This window comes from Anneissia japonica, unplaced genomic scaffold, assembly GCF_011630105.1.
Source record: "Anneissia japonica isolate Jap-2015-1 unplaced genomic scaffold, ASM1163010v1 scaffold1306_len716249_cov185, whole genome shotgun sequence".
NCBI classification, from domain to species: domain Eukaryota; kingdom Metazoa; phylum Echinodermata; class Crinoidea; order Comatulida; family Comatulidae; genus Anneissia; species Anneissia japonica.
The window spans coordinates 676,984-700,543 of record NW_022708971.1 but is presented as its reverse complement, the minus strand read 5'-3'; the positions used below and the strand labels follow the sequence as shown (position 1 = coordinate 700,543).

At 35.1% G+C, this 23,560-nt stretch overlaps 2 protein-coding genes across 2 annotated transcripts in view; one reads left to right on the top strand and one right to left on the bottom strand.

Annotated features, from left to right (window-relative positions):
- Nucleotides 1-4,507: 4,507 nt before the first annotated feature.
- On the bottom strand, nucleotides 4,508-20,940 carry LOC117106620 (WD repeat-containing protein WRAP73-like). The gene is made up of 13 exons (XM_033248014.1): nucleotides 20,720-20,940; nucleotides 18,506-18,601; nucleotides 17,577-17,633; nucleotides 16,514-16,703; nucleotides 15,762-15,865; nucleotides 15,284-15,370; nucleotides 14,494-14,628; nucleotides 13,467-13,544; nucleotides 11,793-11,886; nucleotides 9,647-9,772; nucleotides 8,784-8,867; nucleotides 7,690-7,797; nucleotides 4,508-6,212 (listed from the first exon to the last, which is right to left on the bottom strand). Exons 1-13 carry the CDS (start codon nucleotides 20,786-20,788, stop codon nucleotides 6,106-6,108), a joined length of 1,335 nt encoding a protein of 444 aa, XP_033103905.1. The 5' UTR covers nucleotides 20,789-20,940; the 3' UTR covers nucleotides 4,508-6,105.
- Nucleotides 20,941-20,976: 36 nt separating this feature from the next.
- LOC117106621 (39S ribosomal protein L51, mitochondrial-like) overlaps nucleotides 20,977-23,560 on the top strand; it is a 4,988-nt gene continuing 2,404 nt past the window's right edge. Inside the window, exon 1 of the mRNA XM_033248015.1 lies at nucleotides 20,977-21,240. Coding sequence (XP_033103906.1) covers nucleotides 21,174-21,240 — 67 coding nt within the window. The 5' untranslated portion in view covers nucleotides 20,977-21,173. The remainder of the gene's footprint in view (nucleotides 21,241-23,560) is intronic.

Here is a 23,560-nt window from a genome sequence, read left to right as displayed (position 1 = left end):
TTTCTGTACACTTGTTATTTAATTAAAGATAAATTGACATACTGTAAAACCATGGAGGAATACAATATTTTATTATATATTTTATTCTTCCATGGTGAAACTGAGTGATTCCGTTGGTCATTCAACTGTAATTGTATCTACTTTTTCGGTGATACAGTATTACCTGTCTCTTATACACATCTAGATGTGTATAAGAGACAGATATTCTAGAGTTTGTCCTGCATGTGTGTAGGCCTACACGGAAAATATTGAGTCACTCAAAATAGTTTAGCCTTTTTATGAACAAAGTCATCTTTATTGTAAATGCGAAACAGAAAACACATTATTGCATATTCATAAGCGTGCCGGTGGTATTGTGTTCGCTATGTTAACAGTTTTATACAAGCCGACTGTCGCCGAGTACATAGTGAACTATCAGATCTTTAATGAAGAAGCATTTTTGTTCAGACATTGGAAGATGTTCTTGATTTCCTTCCTTCTGACTTTCTCTGCAACTGGTGGTATGTAGCCCTGTTTGTTAAATTTTTTTTTTCTCTTTTGTATAATTTATATAAATTCATTCTAAGCATAAGCAAAATGTATTCTTGCTGAAACAAAGTTTATATTTCCACTTTGGGATGATTTCAGCTACACACGGGTTGAAAGCATCAAGCATCTCGAGGCTTCTAATTCCCATTAACGTTTGGGAGTGAGTCCATCTTTTCCTTATAGGTTCACGATAGAAGCTTCATTGCGTGGCCGGTATTGCATTTTTTGTAGAGGGGGTGTTGGCTATTTTTCTCATTCATCTTCCCCATTCGTTCACACATGATTCACTGGTTCTGAATTATGATTTTCAGATTGGCTCAGTGCCAGAAATCAAAGACCGAAATTTAATTCCCAATATTAACAGCTTAGTAAGGCATGCTTGAATTGTACTTTCGGCGTTCAAGATTATTTGATTTTTCCCCGACGACCTTGCTGAAAATTCCCCTTTGCCCTTCCGAATCCCACTCTTCTAGCGCCGCCCCTGTTGACGAGCTTCCTTGTACCCCGGTTGAACAAGAGTGAGGTAGATACCAATATGAAGTGGATCATTAGGGCGCCAGACGACTGCCAGGATGGCTACGTTAGATGTTCGGGGATGGTAGATAATTGTTCGACTGATGATATACAAAGGTAATTAGTTAAAATCCGCAATGCAGTGCAGTATTTGTCATCTTCATTTTGTATACGTAGACAATTACAAACCTACTGCTTCAACACTGCTCGGACCTCTCTGTATGGTTAACGGTAAACTCTTTCTAACTTTTTATCTAAAGTCGGAGTTTGGTCTCAACACTTTGTCTCAACTGTTGCCAGATAAACCAGGCGGCTCCAGACCTTCACCCAGTTCGCCCAGGCGAAGGTCGGGGTGAGAAATAAAAAAATAAATAAATAAAAAAAATAAAAAAAATAAAAAAATGATAGCCCAAAACGCCGTGGTGACGACGGTAAGGTCAATTTTCGTCGGAAGATATCAAGATGGTAAACAGTTTCATTGGACTAAATTCTTGCTTATGTTAACCACATGCTTACCTAAGATTATACTGGCACTGGTTTCAAATCACGGTCAAGTAGATTAAAATCACCTTATTTTGCGAATTACGGTAGCGCCCCGCAACTGATCATCGCCCCCTACTTCACATTCGCCTCCTCCTACTTCACATTCGCCTCTCACATTCGCCTCCCCCACTTCACCTTCGAGCCTCCCCCATCAGCCCTCCCCCACCCCTAATACATTTAGATACGCCACTGACAGCCTTCACTATGCCCTCACCATGTCACCGGAGACGCAACTGCCAAAAAAATATGTTTGGCAGCGAAAGGGACGTACCAATAAACAATCAACACACTACCGTGTTTCTGGGTTGATTTGCAAAGTACTACATGGCTCAACTATTTTTTTACTTTGGGGTTACAGTAATTGGTAAAAATCGCACACACATCATACAACGTCACTGACAGCGCCGGGGACAGCAACTCGATTTTGAGATTAATTTTCAGAATAAAGTTATACAAAATAGCTTCTAATGACGAACTATTGTATTCAGTTGTTTTTGTTGGTCATTCAACTGTAATTGTATCTACTTTTTCGGTGATACAGTATTACCATTCTCAATAATCTATAAAACACCCACATGTAACAACAATTTCCGGGCCATATTCTAAACATTTTCACACCTCAGCCCCACATGCCGCCATGTCCTGCATCCGCCCCAGAATTTTTGTTCAAATTTTTACACTTATCATCAAACATAGAAAATTATTATTTTACAAAAGAGTTATAGGCCTATTATTTTTACTGTATTTAGATACATAGTCAACCATGTAACACCTACTGCAAATGTGATGTAGATTTTTTTAACTTTTTTTTTACTCACTGTTCTTATAAAATGTGTTCTTAATATGAAAAAAAATGTAGTTCCAGTTGAAATATAAGAACTTCCTCAATATAAATGCACAACTATATTTTATATTACTAAATAATAAATAATAGTGAACATTAATGCGCCAGTATCCATCAAAGATGCTCATGGCGCAAAACAGAAGTCAAATACATATCTTGAATTAGGGAGAAATATCCTAGATCTGTCGATCGGAGCTTCTATTAATGTTGATGACCCCGAGTCTATTTACAACATCAGACCTTTGAAGTCAGAGCGTGGCCAACGGAATTTGGAAACAAGAGTAGGCCTATACGGAGCATTTACAGCATGTAAATTAATGTTATTTGAGTTATCTGTAAATCTCTCATAATTAAGATTTATTTCGGTTGCTTGTTCTTTTCTGGATGCACCGTTGGAATTTGTCTAACGTGTGTCACTGTTATAAAATAAATATAGTATTGTATTGTACAGCATGCAATAATGTACTGCACATTTTATCATTCATGCAACAAGGACGACCACTTTCTGCAGAAAGGCCGCCTATTTCCTACGTTTAGCTCCTGGTTCTTCAAAAAGAATGAATATTGTTTAATATTTGATTACTGAACTATTGTGTGGCGAAAGTTAAGCAATTATTTTCGCACAATGAAAGACAACCTACCTGTTGAGTTGACGAGAGATAGAGCTCAGCACTGATCATTCGCTTCGCGCTCATTCTTCTGAAACGTTCCAAAATCAACCTCACGTGTCACTATAAATTAGGCTATCCTGTTTCAATGACATGCTAGAGGAGCCAACCACTCGGAGCCTAGCCCTTTTATAACCAAGTAATGAATATAAAATCGTGGTTTAAATACTTTGGATACAGGTTGAATTTTATAGGAATGATTTTTTTATATTTTGACTATGTATGGGATAAAATGGAGCTTTACACACTTCAAAAGACTGTCACAGAAATAATTTGCACTGTCTTATGCGCTTACAAAGATGAAAATTAGCATAATGTATTAATGTTGATAACAAAATTATTTTATCTGGTACCAATCTAAGCTCTTCTTTCCTTAAATGTTAGATGTGCTTGCACAGAGAGCCACATTTCACACTGAAGGGTGTGTACGACATCAGTAATGTTATGTCAATTCCAAGAATGTTTAAGGTTATATCGGTTGATTAGGAATTTATTGATTAGGCCTATAATAGCAAATTGCATCAATTTATTTTGAAGTTTCCAGCTTCAGAGGGGGGGGGGGCACATCCCCTGTCCGCACAAGGGCACACATTGGCGCTAACACCAGGCGCGTAACAGGGGTCTTGGGGCAGAGTGGGTATTTATTTTTTTTATTTTTTTAAATTTTTTATTTCAACCATCTTCAAAGAGGGTACCATAACCCTTCTAGTTTAGCCCAGTAGGTTAACTGATATTCAGGGGCCCTCTTTAATAAAATTAAAGAACAGTACAAACAACATCATTACAACATAATAATAATAATAATAATAATAACATACAATCCTCATTTCCTGGTTAGTAATTTACCATACTCACCCCACCCCACCCCACTCCCCATATATAAAACAATACGACATAGGGCTTATCTTATTTATAATATAGGCCACACATGTGTGTTTGAAACTAAATATAAGCATTTTCATCATGGTTTTATTTATTACAAACATATTCTTTCACCATCAATACACATTGAGGCCCTTCTTTTAGGTTAAAATGATCTATCTTAAATTTGAACCACCACCCCTACCAAGTCAATAAATGCTTAATGATGGAGTAGCATTAATTTTTCATTGACGATTTTACCAAGCCGGAAAAAGTTAATCTGCGGGGGAAAACACAGAACAATTACTTGGAAAAATATTTCTCTCCAAAGGTTTTTCTGAGGCAAAAAACAAACAATCATTTAAAGGTGCACTGTTTGTCAGAAGCTAATAAAACACCTAAAAAAAATATCGTCTATATTTGAATTCCCCAATTTGAATATTTGAGGCATTTTGTGGCAAAATGGTTAAGTTGTAGCAAATATTGAAATTCAAGTTATTGGTATTTTCAGATACCTGAGTATGTGATCTTTAAAATGCGATTCATTCAAATTGGACATTTCAAGCCTAAGTTATTGGAAAGTGAAAGTACAGTACTCTTAGCATCAGGATAAACATGATTTTGAGTATTGTAATTGCCTTTCAAAGTTATTTGTGCATACATTGTTAATTCGAATGAACTATCAATATAACATCAAATAAACAGTTTGTTGACCACTTCCAGAACTAATACTTTGGTACATGATTGATAAGACAATAAACCGTTGATCTATAGTGAAAAACAAATTTGGATTTTTAGGCAATTTTTTGAGCAATTTAACCATTTCGCCATGACATTTTCTATCTTCTTTTTCTAGCTTCCTTGGATTTTCCAAGTGTTTGGCAGACAGTTTACTGTTTACGCTCCCCGATAAGTATTGTGTATTTATCAACTAGAGAGTTTTCTCTATCCTTTGCCATATAAAGGACCACCCCCCCCCCCCCACCTTCCCAATAGCCCAACAGTGTTTTGAAAAAGCTCCAACCGTAGTGGGGTTGAGGTTGGTGTGGAGCTTATGTCTCGGGTCTTGGACTTCTCATCGGAGACCTTGGAACCTCTATCAACAACAGGGGTGACGCCAGTTGGGAGAGGACCATGGCCCCACATCACTGAGAGCTTCCCCTCCCTCTCCCCCGCCCGTTGTCGAGAAGGAAAACCATAATTCATATGGGGAAACAATAAATTATATGTATTTAATTAAAATCGATTAAATAAGCCTTTGAAACCCATAAATTGTCATTTAGAATCACTGTTGTCACTGCAAACATCAATATCAAATACTACAACATTTCTTTTTCATATAGAGTTATCTTATTACCAAATCCGCCATTTTGCAGAGCTTAATGTACAAAATATTATCATATCAAAATAATCTAACTATATGAAGAGAGAATTTCTTTTACGTAACCATATTTAACAAAACACAGTCCATATAGATCATAAGTGTATGACTCTATAACAATTCTAAATAAAAACTTATACTTAAAATATCAAGTTCTAAAGGTACTATTAAACTTTCAAATGGACATTGATCAAGGATATGGGTAAATGTAGGCTGTGATATGAGTGTCTACCCTCACAGTAACTTGAAATTGAGGAAAGGCAAAAAACCCAAATCTAACTTTCCCTAAAATAAAATATAAACAAAGAAACACAAAAAAAAAAACTAACAAACCAAAATACATAACAAGGTGGGCATATGAGACTATACTTTTATAGCCAATTGAAGACAAGTCAAAAACACTTGCCCACAAAAAAAAAAAAAAAAAAAAAATTAAAAAGGCAACAATAATAATAATAATAGCATAGTGTTTGCCCTGAAAAGTCATAGTAGGTTTTGACACTTGCTTTGTAAATCATAAAGAATTTTTCTCTTATTGATTTGAACGTGCATATTTGTAATGAAGGAAACATATTTTTGTGTAAGTTTTAATTAATTTTTATTTAATACCTAAACAGGAATACTAGCCATTCTTATAGTTTCCACAGCAAGCATTCTTAAGTTGGAACCCATACAAAGCGAATATTACTTCAAATCCAAGCCCCCTTCCACTCTATGATGGTCAGAAAGCATCAGGAAGCGAGATCACAAAGGCTGCTGCAACTGCATCAGGTGTCGGGATCAGCGAGGAAGCAGACACACATGCGGTCTTTGCCCATCAACAATATGGCAGCGCCATCGAGACTCCACTGCAAACTATTCACTTGGAATGAAGCTGAAAGAAAAAAAAAAACATGAATAAATCCCTGTTAGACTACCAAATTTTCTATGATAAAAAAAAACTGTTATAGTCATGATGTGCGTACTGTATATATGGTCATGTATGGTGTCATCATAACCAGGCATGTCACATTTTGTCCAATAAAATTTTATAGCCTTGGAAGTGCTTAAAGCTGTGCCCTCACTCCCACATTTTATCTGTGTGATTTGCCATAAAATATGATGATGTCATACTACATTCAAATATGGGCATATCACATATGGGTATATCACACATAAAAAATGATGGTTTTTCTTTATTGATTATTATTATCATCTTAATGGATGGATCACAAAGGAAGTATATTTCTTTAAAACATTTTTGAGCTTTTCCTTGCTTTCAGATTTTTTAATTATGTTTTGTTTAGACATTGTTTTTATTTTTGTCGGTTTTGTATTTTACTCTGATTGTTGAATTCAAATCTAATAAAAAAAAATGTCAGAACATCTGAAATGCTTTCTATGTTACCCTAATAAAAGTAACACTCATGCAAATAAGTCACCTTCCAGACTGTCAGATTTTCTTTGCAAAAATAAAACATGCAACGTGCCTAAATATGGTCATGATAACATCACATCATGACCATATATAGGCACATCATGACAATATACAACAGTTTTTTTGTCTAAGAAAATTTGATAAACTGGTTTTTCATATAACATTATCTTATTACCAAATCCTACATACTGCAGAGCCTTATGTACAAAATATAATCATATCAAAATAGTAAAACTATATGAAGATAGAATTTCTTTTACGTAACCATATATAACATAACAAAACACAGCCCATATACTTCATAAGTGTATGACTCTATAACAATTCTTAATAAAAAACTTATACTTGAAATTTGATAAACTGGACAGAGCTCAATATACATTTCTGGACGTTATTTTAACCATGTACCATATTTTTTTTAATCAAAAAATATCCAGTGCAAACAGCCTGGATGAGATTTTCCTTAGTAAAACAACCCAAGCGACGTGTTGAAATTAACCAAGAAAATCTTGCCAAGGAAAAACAACCAGGCATGTTTTGCCCAGAAACAAAAGACTGAACAGCATATATAACTCAGTTAAATCATCCTGAGAGACTAAATTGTGCATAATCAAAAATTCATTCAATTCATTTGTTTTCTGTGCATCTGCATATATATACATGCACATGGCAGTAGTCGAAAATAATGTAATGTAATGCGGTTCGATTTATATAGCACTTTATTCCAAAGTATCAAAGTGCTCACAGTGTGGAATAGCTTGCACAGTAACTTGATTCTTCTCTAAGGGTCTCTTTGTGTCTCAGCTACCCGGCAAACCGGTACCAGCTATCTCTCAACCTTCCAAAACAGGGGCTGTATGAACCGTTGGAATTAACCATGAAATGTTATAACCTAATGGATATTTATTTATGATATATAGTAACAAAAACTAACCTTCTGTTGGCACTTCAACTGACACACAACCTGCTGGGGACCACATGTACATCTTATTGTTTCCTGTACTCATAGCTAACCTTGGTTGATGTGGGTCCCATTGGAGGCCTGAAAAACAAATACCACAGTACCTATTAAAACAATGGAGGACATCAGATCGATTTTGAAGAAAATTATTCAAGCTCGCAAGACAGATAGCAACTTAGCTTAGTCGGCTGTACTGGTGGTAAACTGCGTGTGCGCTAAACTATAGATCTCTTGGTCACCCGTTCAATTCCCATCGCTGCTCCTCATGTACTTCAGTTAGAGGGCTAAAATGCATGTTACCATAGCACACCGTCTTCTAGATGAGATGTTTAAACCATTGGTCCTGTGTGAATTATGGCCCTTGTGCATGTTACAGAATGCATTCGGAAGAGAGTAGGGGATTGTCTCCCGGTGTATTGCCCAATCACCAATGGAAGGACCCCCAATGGAAATAAGCCTTCTTCAGATTCAGACTTTCATTGATTATTCTTGGTGTTTACACAAAATAAAGCCATCTATTCTCAAGTTTTGGCAACATGCATCGCATAAGATCTCTTGGTATTTGTCTAGAGAGCCAACTCCCCAAAAATTTTGACAATTTAGGGGTTTCAAAGGCTAAATTTAATGATTATAGTCTACTAATATGTATTCTTCCAGATAGGGCTTGGTTAGTCCCTCCCCCTCCATCACCCTGATTATGTCAATGTCAGAGATGACTGTTAGTAATGATAATGATGAGCTGGCAGCATTGATTATCTGAAATCATTGTCCATAATTATTATCAAAATACATTCAATGGTAACTGCCAATGATCATAGTTATCACTAGTCATTGTAAAAGGTTAAAAATAGGTTATGCATGTACACTGCGCAAAAAATGAAGGCCTCTTTGCACAAAACAAGTGAAGAGATGTAAATAAACAAAATTAAAAATTCCAACCAGCACCCAAAGCACGGTATGCGGATTACGTCCTCGTTATTGACCAAGGACCTGTCGTAATGTATCCGGTTGTACTGACATAATATTAAAATGTAAATTAAAGCAAATTTGCATAAAAACTGACTTACATCTTATACTATTTACTTGTAACATAAGAACAACCTGTGTGAGCTTCTGAACATCCCATATCCACAAAGCATTTGGCATGTTTTCTACAAGTAAAAATAAACAACATTGGTTGAGAGGGGTTAAAATCTAAGCCTAGACATTGCTTATAATTTGTATTTTTAAAAAGCCTGCGAATGTACTTGTCTCATTTCTGACAAGGTAGGTCGCTGTTGTAGGGCAGATTACCGAAGTGTGTCCCTGAGAAAAAGCTTTTGGAAGCACTGGCCTAGAGCCTCTACATCAGCAGAATTTTCAAGACACTTGTTACTCATTGTTTGGTTGGTTGAACCATGATAGAAGACAACGGAATCAAATTCAAATAAGTCTAATTGACAAAACTTTGCTAACAAAGGGTAGACTTTTGTTATTGTTGTAACAAGTGTACACCCAACCAACCTCTGTTCAAGCTGATCAGATGTTTAATCAGAGCATAGTTGTACCGTACATCAAACATCTGACCAAACACAGCACAGGTTTGATCAGCAGATAGGGCTGTGTTGTACAATCAGCCTCTGACCAAACATCAGAGGTTTTTTATGCGACAAATGTATTTCTAATATGCCTATTTTTGGGTGAAATATGACATTATCATGCCCATATATGGGCACATCACACAAATTTGTCGATTAATAATTTAGAGTGTAGACAGAAGCTTAATAGCCCATTGGTGTATTTATTGCAAATTGTATTAAATCAGATATTGTCCCTTCATGGCATTTGAAGAAATACATATTTACAATTGATGATTAATCAACCGCTTAATGTTAATAAATCAAACAAAAACAGATACATAAGAATCAATCAAAAAGTGAACCTATCTTACCATTTTTTGAGGCCATGTATTTATTGTCCGGGCTGAAGGACACCATGCTGACACCAATCTTTGGATTAGGCTTATCTGGATCAGGCTTCACAACTGGGATTTGGACGGGATTATCTTGTATTTCATCTGGATGCAAAAATCAACAACATAACTTCTACAATTTATCACAAACATTTTTATTTATTTTTTTGGGGGGAGGGAAAATATTTATTACTCACTGACCAAAATTGCATGCAAAAAAAACAAAAATAATTATCATCAGCAGCATAAAACAACCATTAATAAATTTTGCATAAATGTCAAATCTTTATATAATTTTCATTTCCTTTATTATTACCAATTAATATAGCATTAGTGATATGATCATTAAATATACACTTCCTATATTGAACCAATAATATTTGAATTACTTTAAGTATTTAAGTGGATTACTAGCAGTTAAAAAGAAGATTGAGGAAATGTATTCCATGTTAAATAACCGATACATAAAAAGTATATCAGGGCTTGCCCTAACTTTTTTTGGTAACTAGCCCACTGGGCTAGTTTACTAGAGATTTTACTAGCCCACAGAATATTTTACTAGCCCACAGACAGGAAAAAATTTTGTTTCAAAATATTTATTAGCGACAATTAAATTTGAAGGTTGATTTGCAATTTCATAATTTCTGTAGCATTGCTGTTTGAGCTACCCTCTCAAAATATTGTTGAATAAATAAATTAAAAAAAAATCACCCATGCTGCAAAATCGACTCTGGTTATAACAGGGACAGGACAGATGAGCATGTTTTACGTCATCTCCCTGGTTATAACTTTGGCTTTCTAAAACAAAGGGCCCAGAAATCAATCAAACCAATGCATCTGTTAAATCTTTAGGTCTCAAGTCACTCGCCCCCAATGGCAATAAATCTTGCTTAGGCTAGGCTAGGCTAGCTAGGCCTAGACAAGACCTAGGGCCTAGGCTAGCCTAGCCTACCTATAGCATTGAAGTACTTAATTATTAAAAGTTGAACATTTTAAAAATATCATTATGAGAAAATAATATTTTGTCATCCTGGTGCCTGATTTCAGTGTTTTACAAGTCGCTTATTCCGTCTATAAATTAACTTTCTCGTTGGTGGCGCTGTCCAGAATGAGAAAAATAATAAAAAATAAGAGACTTGTGGCAAGTCTACATGCCATCCTGTAGTGGTTGGTTGGTGAATGAATTGGGGATCATCTTAATAATTAAACACTCACGCATGTGGAGAGCTGAAAGCTAGCTAGAGTGTACTCTCCGGGCTGCGGTACCTCCTGTGCAGGGATTGTCTCGAAAGTTCCGTTTTTTTTTTAATGAAAATTTTTTTCTTGCTAATTCTCCACTAGACAACCGGGCAACATGAGGAGTAAATAGGCTAGCCCGGAGAGGTTTTTACTAGATATTGTACGCCGGGCTAGTACTAAATCGAGCCCTGTATATATAAATAAATAACCAAATAATCATCAGGTGCTGAATTAGAAGAGTTGATTGGAACTAGTATATATATAGGTTTACTTGGCCAGGTGGTGATGATTCTGAACTGTTACGAAATATTTTACTTAACAGCATGGTTAAGCAAAACCTTGTTTTCATGTGGGCGTTTGGAAATAAATTCCTTTTGTTTGTTAAAAGTACTGTGTTTACTACTCGTGATCTCCCACAGGCATAGGTTACATTTATTAGAACTAGGACAGTAAGAAGATGAGTGTCTTGGAATACACTAAGATATATCCAATTTTGTGTGCTTGTCTTTTAGGGCCAATATTTATTTTTAAAGTTCAGTTGCATCGCAATTATTTTGTAGTTTGAAGGATGATTTGAGTTTGGTTGAATCTTGTCTAGAATTCACACTCAAGTGAGGCCTATGTATTCCTTTGATTCATTTGGTGTTGACACCGTTGCTTTGTATATTAGTTAGGTATTTACCATCAAAATGGACACTGGTTGGACCAACCATCAAATGGACACTGGTTGGACGGTTTCCTTGGTATCACTTGTAATAATGGTCTGTTCCATTGCACAATTTTAAAAAAACAATTGTAGCTGTATGCATCTTTTAATCAATACTGTTATGTCTGTATGTTTTGTAAGATTTGTTTTCTAAATAAAGAAACTCAAATTCAAACTTACATTTGCTTTGGACACTAAACATGCTGGACATGGGAGGCCAAGTTCTGTCTGGCTTCATAACCTTTGGCCGCTTTTCGACCTCTCTGTATGTGACCTTAAAAATACAAATCAAAGCCTCAAATTATACTATAATCAATAAACAAGCAAGTCTTCTTTTATAGGTCAACAATATTGAGAGCATTTCAATAGTACCTGGTCTTGTGGTAACATAACTACCTCTCACCAGATTATTTAGTATTCCTCTTCAAAGTTATAGGTAGGTAGGCAGACTCTAAAATAAAATGCATTTCCGAAACTTTGCCTTCAAATTTCCTTAGTAAATGAAAAATATCAGTAGCACCTAATAATTTGCTTTAAGTGCAAGATATGCGTTGCTAAATATCTGGGGAATTTCAAAAATACTGGACAGATGAAGGTTTAAGGGTCACTTTTCTTGGGTTTTACCGTACATTGAATTATCAGTTATCCGACAAGTGGTCTAAGGTTTTACTTAGGGACAACAGGGAGCTTTTGATCGTACGACGACAGTAGGACGTAGAACGTAATGACGTCAGTAAAAGTCATCTGCGCATGTGAGAACGTTAAGGTCACCTTGTCGAGTAGATTCTGGAATGCAATTTGGCCAAATTTATGTTTGCAGAGAACATAGGACGCCAGGTAGTGTGGTCACGCATGAGTGATTTTGTTCTAGTGTTGTGTCGTCGCACAAATCAAAAGTTCCATCATGTAGCCAAAGGTCCTGTCATGGAAAAATGATTGTCCTACACATTTGATAATGTGTAGACCAGTGTAGTGTAGACCAATATATTTTTGGGTCTAGGACCAACGATAAATGTCTGTAGTGTCTATGTATATTTTTGTAATGCATCAATTACGATAGGCGAAATATCTGTAGCAACTATTAATGTTCTGTAGAGCTTGGGAAGTCCGATTAGGCCTATCCTGTCAACATTCTCAAAACAGATGTCAAAGACTGTCACAGCCAATGAAACAATGTGTAGGTGTAAACAAAACAAAATTCTAGCTTCATTCAAACTATCACATATTCTGTGTCAAAAACAAGAGTGATTTGACTATATATGAGAATGATGATGTAATATCACACCCATATATTGGTAAAATCACATGTATTTGTCACATAAAACTTACACTTATAATTATATACATGGTGACATTCCTTTTGTCAAATATGTGATTTGCCCATATATAGGCATTGAATAATGATGTCATATCACACCATTAAGGCTACGTTCAGGCCTGAGAGATACGCCAGGGGTATCTAACGTCGGCCGTACGTTAATCCATGGCGTAACTAGCGAGATGTCCAGACTGGGCGATTAACGAACGCTAGCGTAAGTATTTGAGTGAAATATTTGTATTCGTAACTCGCGCATTTTATTTTCTGTTTACATCTAGGCTTATTTTGAATGGTCAAATCCTGATGTGTGACTGCCGTAAATCAGTGGCGTACGCTAATCTGGGGTCTGTTGCTGGATTACCATACGCCAGTGATTGCGCGATATTACTGGCGTTCACTACGCCCAAGTTCACACAACTCGATTAACAATACGCTAGCGTAAGTCATTGTGTCTGAACATAGTCTGAGCAAATAACATGTATTCGTCACATAAAACATGAGCTAATGATAGCGTAGACAGAGCTTAAGGTACTTACTACAGAAGTGTTGTCCAGGATGGGCACATGGTTGTGCTCTGCGACAGTTTTCCATGTAATGTGATTTAAAACTCTGACCTACAGAAAGCAACAAGTTAAACATAATAATTTTAAAATAATTTCTACATTCCAAGCTTTAAAGACTTTTTTTTTTTTTTTTTGGTGGAGGAAGGTGTCATGCGCATACAGTATTTGTTCACCAACACCCCACACTCTGCATTGCAAATTGCTATCATCATTGAACTTTTAGCTTTATTGAGTTTAATCTTTAATTTTCTATCTCATTTAGTCACATGAACTTGAGAATGACTTCAAGATGGAGTCAAAACTTTGTTCTATTTTAAGTGCTATTTTTCTAAAAATGATTCTAAAACATACTCTTATTCAAAATACTTTTAATAAGAATAATTAGGACTATTATAAATAGTATTCAAATAAATGATTGAAGATTAAGAATTTAAAATATTTTTTATATTCTAAGCTTTAGAGATTTTTAAATTATTTTTTAAGTGGTGGGAGGGGGTAGCATTGTGTATTCTCCCCTCACATTCATCTGCATGTTCATGCTAGAGTGGCCTTATGCCAGAATTAGCTGACAAAGCACTATGTCATGGTGGTGTCATTAGACATTTACATTATAGATAGTATTCTTAATAATTGAATTTAGCATGTTAACTAGTTAATGGTGATTATTTGCCATTTCCGTTTACGTTCGTACATCTTGCAAATGACTAACAATCAATCACGCAGGGTCCCAAGTTGGATTTACTGTTCATTGTGATACCCATCTGAACTGTTTTCTGTTGAGAAAGTTAATGCCATAGTATTACATGCCTGTGTTATTAACTTGAAGATGGGTTATCTTCTTGAGATTTGTGCTTGCTTGCAGGAGAGAGGGAAACCATTCCGCAAGCAAGCAACAAACACCAAAGTCAGCACAGCGATTTGGCTGGATGTGCCTTTATATAACTCTATTTTTACAAGGTGACTGATATAGACTTCCTTATACAGGCTATAGTATACTTACTATCTGATCAAAGCTCCCAATCGCTAGGAATTGGCTGGATGGAGACCATGCAATGCACTTGATTCCCAGCGCATGTTCATATGCACTGTATGTTGCGATACAACGACCATCAACCGAATAAAGCAACACCTTATACTACAGATTAAAACAAAAGAGACAAATACTTATATAGAGTACTGCTATTTCTTGAAACAATATGTGGCAAAGACAAGCCAAACCAGTCACTCGTCGCAAAAATCAATTTTGAGTTATTAATACAGGGCAAGAGTAAAATAAGAGTTATAAAATGGTAAAAAAATCATTCAAATCCGACATTTCCTTATGGAGTTGCAAGCGTTTAAACATACAGCTGTTTAAACAACAATAATGAGCCTTCAAAGTTTATGATTTCGGGAATTTCTCATGAAAAAACTATCATCAAATCCTTAAAAAATGTAGTTTTAACATTGAAAATGGGCATGATGTATAGATACATAAAGGTTAGTTTAGTGCAATAAAATAGATTTTTTTATATTTGATATTCCAGCATGTTTTTGCCATTTTTTTTTTTGGAAACAAGATTTGCGACGAGTGACTGGTTTGGCTTGTCTTTGCCACATATGGCAATAGTTAATCATCACAAAAGTATAAAATAAAACATGATTTAGTTCACTTTTCACAATGTTTAATACAACAATTATTTTTTAGATATTTAAAAAATTATTTAACAACTCTGGATTTGAATACCGACGGAGGACTCCACTTTTACTGCAACTGAAGAGAATTGGCTTGAAAATGTTAACATAGTCACCTCTAAAATTGAATCCCATACACACAAAACTCGTCCATCAGGTGACCACTCAACTCCCTGCAAATCTCGTGTATTAGACTCAAAATGCTATAGGTAAAAAAAACATTTCTTTTTTATTAAATAAATTATTAGTAAAATTATTCAACAACAAATATGTGTATCATGTTGTGTTATTGTAATCGTATAAATTGGTTATGATGTTATTGATTTCCAATTGTCAATATAACCATGAATATTCATCATGATTGTGATCACTAAATCAAAATCATCATCTTCATGGTTAACATTATCACATCACCATTACCATCAACATCCTTTAACAATAAAATACATTTTACTTTTTAAAAATGCTGAAACATAGCCTGGACTTAGATAGTTTCTCACCATCAAGACCTGATCTCTATCAGTGTTTCCCTATCTACTTCAAAGATACCTTAAGCAAATACCGGTACTACTACCAGTTGTAAGCATACAGTACCTTTACAAGATGCCAGGTGTTTGCTGCGAATATGCTAATGAAGTCCTGGCCATCCCTACGCTCTGCCAACGCCATGTACTTGCCATCTCTACTAAAATCAATACCTGCACAAGAAATCAAACAGTAAAGATACACCTAAGTCTAATTAATACATTCATTGTCTATTATTGACCCTCTGATATTTTGTGGGGCCTTGGCAACAATTATCAAAATTATGGGACTAGGACATGTACTGAATACACATATTCTACAGTAAATCTGTACTTTTCGGATGGTATACTATGACACCTGTGAATTAATTAGCTAACTGGTCTCAGATCAGTTGGTGAAACAGTGTGGTGGAGAGTGGTTTTCTGTCTCTGTTAGCTCTTGATATGTTTTTATTTTATTGGTCTTCGGTTTCAGTCTTTTGGTTAGACTAGGTTAGTCGTATGTGAAACCTGAAGCCATAATTAGCATACTGGGCGCACGAGTCGCTGGTAGCCAAATATTCTATCAAAGAATGGCTAATAATAATATTCCAAGGCTTAGCCCTTTCTTTACATAAAAACATTGTGTCAATATACTGCTTACTGCCTAAAAACACATGTTATTTCCATCATAATTTACTCTGATTTTCACATTACTGTACATGAACTTGACATACCCGCTGGGGACCTCCTTACACGGGGGACCCGAAGGAGGTCCCCAAGAATGGCAGCACCAATAGAGAGCTCCCTTTCCTAATTGGATTTGTATATTATAGTACAAACCTTGCTTTGTGTCTTTTGGGTACTTAATGTAAGACACTGACTTGTTGACCAATGACCAAACAGTAATTCGCAGGTGGAAATCGGCTGTCGTCAATATGTGTCGTCCATCTGGACTCCATCTCACTGCTACAAGTCCTGCTGACCCTTCATCTATCTTGCAAGTCCACTCACTCTGGTCAAGCGACCATACCTACAAATATAAACAAGGTAGTGTTTTAACAGGGAACAAATTTAAGTCCAAACTTAAAGACTTGCACCTTCACCACAAGTTTGATAAGTCCTGCCATACAGATATCAATGATTGGTGAAAAAATTTTGGAAGAAGCGAGAGCTTAAGAAGACTCGAAGAATCAGATTATAATTAAGTGTAAAAAGTGTTTACTGTCCTGCCACACCCATTAGGATTATGAAATATGGCAGATGATGTGTAGGGATAAATGAAGTTAATTTTTAATAGATAAGCAAAAAATAATTGAAAATAATAATAATCAAATTTTTTATCACCAATCCCTTAACAGGATATACTTTAGTTAATACTTTAGTAAAAACACATAATTCTTGTGCAATCTTTTATGAAATTTTAAGTGTTTTTTGTGTATTTGAAATTCTTTTTTTATTTTCTGCTCAAATTTGCATTTGTTTCAAACTAGTTAATGTGTCTGTGTTTTGCATAAATAATTTCTTAAATTTCTATGTTGCTTTTTTGGGGTTTTTTTTTCTGCTATGGTTATTATTTCTTATCTTTAAATGTATTTCTTATATACTTTTACAACTATATATTTTTTATAACAATCTATTTGTGCAATCACTATACATAATTTTTAAAATTAAATTAAAAAAAATTATGTATTCTGTGCATATTTCCTATTGTTCAATACCATGTTACTGCTCTACTTTTGGTGTGTGTTGTCTCACTTTGCTGTTTAAACTTCCCAATGCAAATTTCAGGATGTGTCCAAAATTGAATCAAGAAATAACAGTAATATAGCTAAACTATATTGATTAAACTTGGAACTTGTTCATTTTTGCCAAGTCTTAAAGTTCCTATCACTCTCCCACTTACTTGTACTATTCCCCTCTTGTACATACCACATAGTACAAACTTAGAATCAGACGACCACTGAAAATTAAACAGTCAATAAAAATATGAAATGAAATAATTTTCACAATTTCTTTAAGCAGTTATAAGGGGTGGGGGATATGAGAAGGTGAGATTGAGATTAGAAGGGCAAAATTTTTTATTGTTGAGTTACAACATACAATGCAAATATTAGATTAGAATTTATAGTAACATTTAAAAGTTAAAAATTCATTTATTTTTAAAGTTGTGACACAGACAGTCGCTAGCATCTACTTTACCATTAGGTGAACCGTGAAATTTTACATTTATTTTGTATTGCTGGATTGCCATTTTTCATTAGATTGTTGCTATTGTTATTCTTAAGCCAGACTTTTTTATACCTTGTCTAGCGAAATTATTTTTTTTCAAAGACCATCAGAGGAGTGAGAATTAAAATAAAATGTTTCCAATTTAGCAATGGTTTTGCCAAAAAACATCCAGGAAAAAATAAATGTAAACAGTACTGTTTAGTAATGGGATTGATAAACGCTTTAGATTAACATTTTTAAGTATTCATAGACGAGACTTTTTTTATTCCTTGTTTAGCGAACTTATTTTTTTCAAAGGTCATCAGAGGAGGGAGGTAAAAAAATTAAAATAAAAGTCTGTTTTCTAATTTAGCAATGGTTTTGCTAAAAAACATCCTGGAAGAAATACATGTAAACAGTACTGCAACAGGATTGATAAATGCTTTAAATTTACATTATTAAGTAAATATACATTTTGTGGCAATGGATGTGATAACTAGCCAAAAATATAATTTTATTGTCATTCTACAACATCTAGCCTTATGAAGGCAGGTGTGCTAAGCCATTTTATTTATATCTTTGGTGCAGCTACACAGTTGAAAGTACTGTATGCTGAGGACATACCTCAATATACTGGATGCCATCGAGGCAGGTGTATAGTTGAATAATCTGCAGTGTTTTCACATCTCTAATAATTAGACGATACTGCACACAGTTTGCCTAATGTAGGAAACAAAAAACTATCAATTAATTTAATGTTAATCATTAGCAGGGTATTTTTTTTACAATTTTTACCCCCAAAATGCCTCTGAGACATTCATGATGCCTCAGAGGTCGTTTTTCACAAACAGACTGTTCACGCTAATTAACAGGTTAATTAAAGTTAAGAAAAGAAAATAAAATTGAACGAATGAATTGTTTAATGCTTTATACTTAAACACATGTCAAAAAAAAATTTTTTAATTTCAATATCCTAACAGTGAAATTTACTGTTTTATGAATTAGTCCACTTCAAATGCCGTTTTGGTCGGAATTGAAGTTTGCTTCTCTTTGTGAAAACAGTGATGAATTGAATTGAAGATCAGACATCGATACAGACAGGGCTACAGTAGTAGTAGACTGATAATCAATACTGAACAGAACAGAACGGTTCCGAAGAAGCCTGATACCTTACTTTGTTAAACTTTTGAACAAGTAACTACCATGTACATTATTTATACATTTGTAAATTTTGATCAATAATGATCCAATCAATTTTTATGTCCACTCTGGTTGAAGGATATCGGAATAAAACTTGGTGTTGATGTGATCATTTGAGTTTCTGTCCTGTAATTTGATTTAATGTACTGTCTAATTTTTTGATATATCCATGTTTAAATTTGATTTAATGTTGATGTAATTAATTTAGTTTACATTTCTTTTTACTCGTTTTTATCTGTTATCGTGTAATTTCGCTTTTTAATGTACTGTTTTAATTACCCCAACCAGGGCAATGTAAATAATGTGCAATTTAGATTTGTCTACAATACATTATACTGCCTTCTGTTCCCCCGTTATTTATTTATTCACTTACTCATTTTTTATGGTAATTTTGTTGTTTTTATGACATAATTGTAATTTTAACTTTTTTTGCCTGAATTTTGTATATTGAATAAAAAATCCATGAATGAATGAAAAAGTGCGCGATTTATATACATAGGCCGAAATATATATATATATGGTACAAATATTACAAATATATATATACAAAATATGATTATCAAGATCAGCGAAGTATAGTGCTCAATAATAAATAATATAAATAATAATAATAGAAAGGTATGTCAAGCGTGAATTTACTCTACAGAGCTGTTTAATGCAGTAACAATCTTCAGGAGTGAGTGGATAGGAAAATAATGGAGGTATATACAGGTTAAGCAGGTGTATATGCTAATTGTGGTACGTATTCTTGAGTAGGAATTTGTTTCTGTGTCTGTATTTTGAAAGAGGCTCTGTTCTTTTGTTTAAAGTTGATGGTTTGTTTGAATAAATTATGTGAAATTTCTCTGTAAGGCAGAGATTGCAGTGTTTTGTTTGTGTACTGTATGGCGTAGCTTTGTCAATTATGGACGATTTAATGTTGAATTGGTTGTTGCTTTCTTTAAGTTTCCATACATGTTTTGATAATTCAGTGCTGTTCTTATGCTTCTGAGAGGCAAATTGTGCTTATGATTTGTAAATTTGGTTTTGAACGTGTTGTCTGTGAGTCCGATGTACTCTTTGACATCATCATTTGTGGTATCATATAGTTATTAGTTATATTATACTTTTTTATATTTTTAAAAATATTATTTTAATATTATTTTTATTAAATGCAGTTTTAATTATTGTAAGTGGATGTAAATAAAAGAAATATCAAAGGCAACGATTTAAAACCTTTAATTTTGGCTTTGCATTAAAATCTCTTTTGGTAAATATTCAGTTTAATACACAGTAAATTAGGGCCGAGTTGACACATGGGGCCGAGTTGACTGGAGGCGAGTTGACTAGAATACGCTAGGCTAGCCCCTACCTAGTAGAGGAGGCCGCCTAGGGGCTACGAAATAAGTACAATGAGAAGTTGCTAGTGACAGGAAAAGGCTGATATATTCGCCATTATTATTGCTTTTCTTGTGTAATATGAGAGTGATTTGTAGAGGCCATGCCTAGGTCTAATACGGTATATTTAACTAGGCATATCCTGCCTAGCTAGGGCACCGCCTACAGCTAACCTACGCTACTGTATTGTGACAGTTGGTTGTTTGTAATGAATATTCAAAATTAGGCCTAGCCAGCCTAGCCTAGGTAGGCTATACTTACCAAATACTCTCCATTAGGCGAAAATTTACACAGTTGATTGGTCTGTTTAAAGAGTTCAGAAAAATTCATTATTGATCATTGTGACTATCCAACCCTTTAACAGTGACTTGGGCTTTGGCAGCTGTTGCAAGAACGCACTTTTATAGGCCTAACTAGCTTCATCATCATTCATGCATGCCACACCACTGACACAGACCTCACGTCTAGCAGCCCTAACTAAGCGGAAGTTTTGATTCTTTGAACCTGGCGCTCAGGTCATCAGCACTCAAATTCGCCTTACCTTTACTGTATTTAGTTGCAACGACTAAAAAATCTTATTTCATTTTTCCATCTCAATTTTATGTTATATACTACTATTTTAAAATTCATTTTTCAACCCTGTATGTATAAAATTGTTTGTTTACGTTTTAGTTTTTGACCTTTACAAACAAAAACTGAGCGTGACCCAAAAAACATGGCGGTGCTCTTCCAAAACATTTTCCGACGTTTTCCACGTGTGTGTTACAATCAATTTTCTACCGGTTAGTAGAAGATGAAGTAGCTAAATTTCTACATTTTACTGTATCTGTTGTAGTTACAATGATAACCTAAAGTGAAAAAAGTATATATTAATTTCTAGAAATTCTAGGCCTATCCTAGGCTAGGCGCTTGACTTGGACCAGGCAGGATAGGGTGGCCAAAAAAGGGGCCTAGGCCTAGCTAGGTCAGCTGCCTAGGCCTCTCTTCTCTAGGCCTAGTAGCCATGCCATAGCTCTAGCTAGCAGTTGAGAAGACAGGAACCACCAGGCAAGAGAAAAGAAACCCTGCCCTGGCTTGGTGTCCCATCTATCCAAAACTCTATGGAAACAAGATAATAATAATATAGCCTGACCCTAAGTCAATACGTGTAAGTTAGTAAGCTATTCTTAACTTAGTCTTAGACCTAAATTTTAATGGAAATGTGTGTAGGGCCTTAGGCTAAGGTAGGTATATTAAGAAAAAAAAATTCATCTTGCTTGCATTTAAATGAAACTTATGTCAAAGATCATCACAACATTCAAACACACAACATTGAAATCGTGCTACACATACAAGGCCTAGTTAATAATGACAAATGTTCGAAGATTTTTTTTAATAGTTTATTTTTCCGGAATGGTATAGGGATCATTTGCAAACAATGTGACCTTTTGACATTTATAGAACAAAACTAAAATTATATAACAAATTAACACTTTATTTCTAATATTAAGCCTATTATTTTCTTCACAGATTTTGTGTAGCATTGGCACTTATTATACAATGCTTAACTACTACTAGAACCACTCCCATACCACCCAACACATCCCCCTGCCTTCCCCTGGTGCAAATATATTATACGCCGTGGCTAGAGATATGGTACCGTATTTCTACTTCAATTTGCTAAAGGTACGGTAAATAGCATTACGTCACCATCCCCCAATGAAGTGCCAGAATGTGCGTGACGTCATTTTTCAAGACTGGCATTGCATTGCAGATCACCCACGGTGAGCGGTGAAACGAGAACGATGCACGGTTCTGGGAAATTAGAAAATCAAAAAGTACAATACAGTATTGTTTGACTTTGTACTGTTATCGATAAATAGGCTTATGGTTCCATTTAGTAAAGAGTTTCATTTAGCTAGGCCTATGTATAACCATTATCAAACAAGGACTGATTCCACCAAACTCTTGGCATGCCTCTAGGCCTAATTGCTTAAATTCTTCGCTTGGCGAAAAATCTAAGCAAGCCTGCTCGACCTTGCTTGGATTCTGCTTTTTGCGGCAGCTGCTCTGGTGACATTGATCTGAGTGGCATAGGCCTACTGTATATCAGTCATAAACTTAGCCTAGTTCCTCTGTCATCATACCGTCTCAACTTCATTAAATCCCTACATCCCAAGTTTTAGTCCAAGAAGCTCGAAATAATGCCATGCTTTACAATCCTACCAAAATATTCATACAATTTGAATGCACAAAACTTTTCGTAGGTAGACTTCGTCACTGGTACAGAATCTAGGCCTAGATCGAGAGAATGAGTTTCCCCTTCGTGATTATTACTATTGAGTCAAATTTTTCCAATAATTTTGATGCAGAACTACTGTCATAGAAAAAATAGGCGTACCACTCAATAATAAGAGTCATGTCATTTATATAGCCTTATCAAGCAAGGCACCATCCTCAGGACTTGGCCAAGGCACATATATGCACACACTACTGTTAGTCTTTGGTAATCTATTTATATGACAACACTTGCAATAAAAAATTAATATACTGTAAACAAGAGAATTCATACAGGCCTACTTTAAAGTGGAACCATACGCCTATTTAAGGATGACAGTAAAGTCAAACAATATTCTACTTTTGATGTTCTAATTTCTCAGTACTGTACAATGATCGTTAGGCTTCCACCGCTCATTGCGGGTGATATGCAATGCCAGTCTTCAAAAAATGACGTCACGCACATTCTGGCATTTCATTGGGTGATGGTGACGTAATGCCATTTACCGTACCTTTAGCAAAATGAAGTAGAAATATGGTACCGTATCTCTAGCCACGGCGAATATATTAAGTGCTGTAAAAATTATTTCTATAGGCCTACAGTAATGAGTTGTTAATATATTTACATACCCTCACTAACTAAACTACACTTCTGCCTATATCCCATCTCCTCCCGACCTCAGACCCCGCTTACCCTTAATTATCTTAACCCCTCTGTATTTAAGATACAGTATACTATTAGTACATTACATTATTTAAATTGCCACATGCAAATCAAAGTACCTCCTTATCCACCACTCTCTCCCCCACAACCTACCCCAACCCCACCACCTCCCCCCACCACCT

Excerpts from the sequence above, each read along its gene's own strand:
- LOC117106620 (XM_033248014.1), bottom strand. The coding sequence starts at position 20,788 with ATGAATTTTTCTGAACTCTTTAAACAGACCAATCAACTGTGTAAATTT. Across the intron at positions 11,887-13,466 it reads TCCTGGACAACACTTCTGTA|GTCACATACAGAGAGGTCGA; the intron begins GTAAGTACCTTA and ends TGTATTTTTAAG. Across the intron at positions 9,773-11,792 it reads GTTTAGTGTCCAAAGCAAAT|ATGAAATACAAGATAATCCC; the intron begins GTAAGTTTGAAT and ends TTTTGCATCCAG.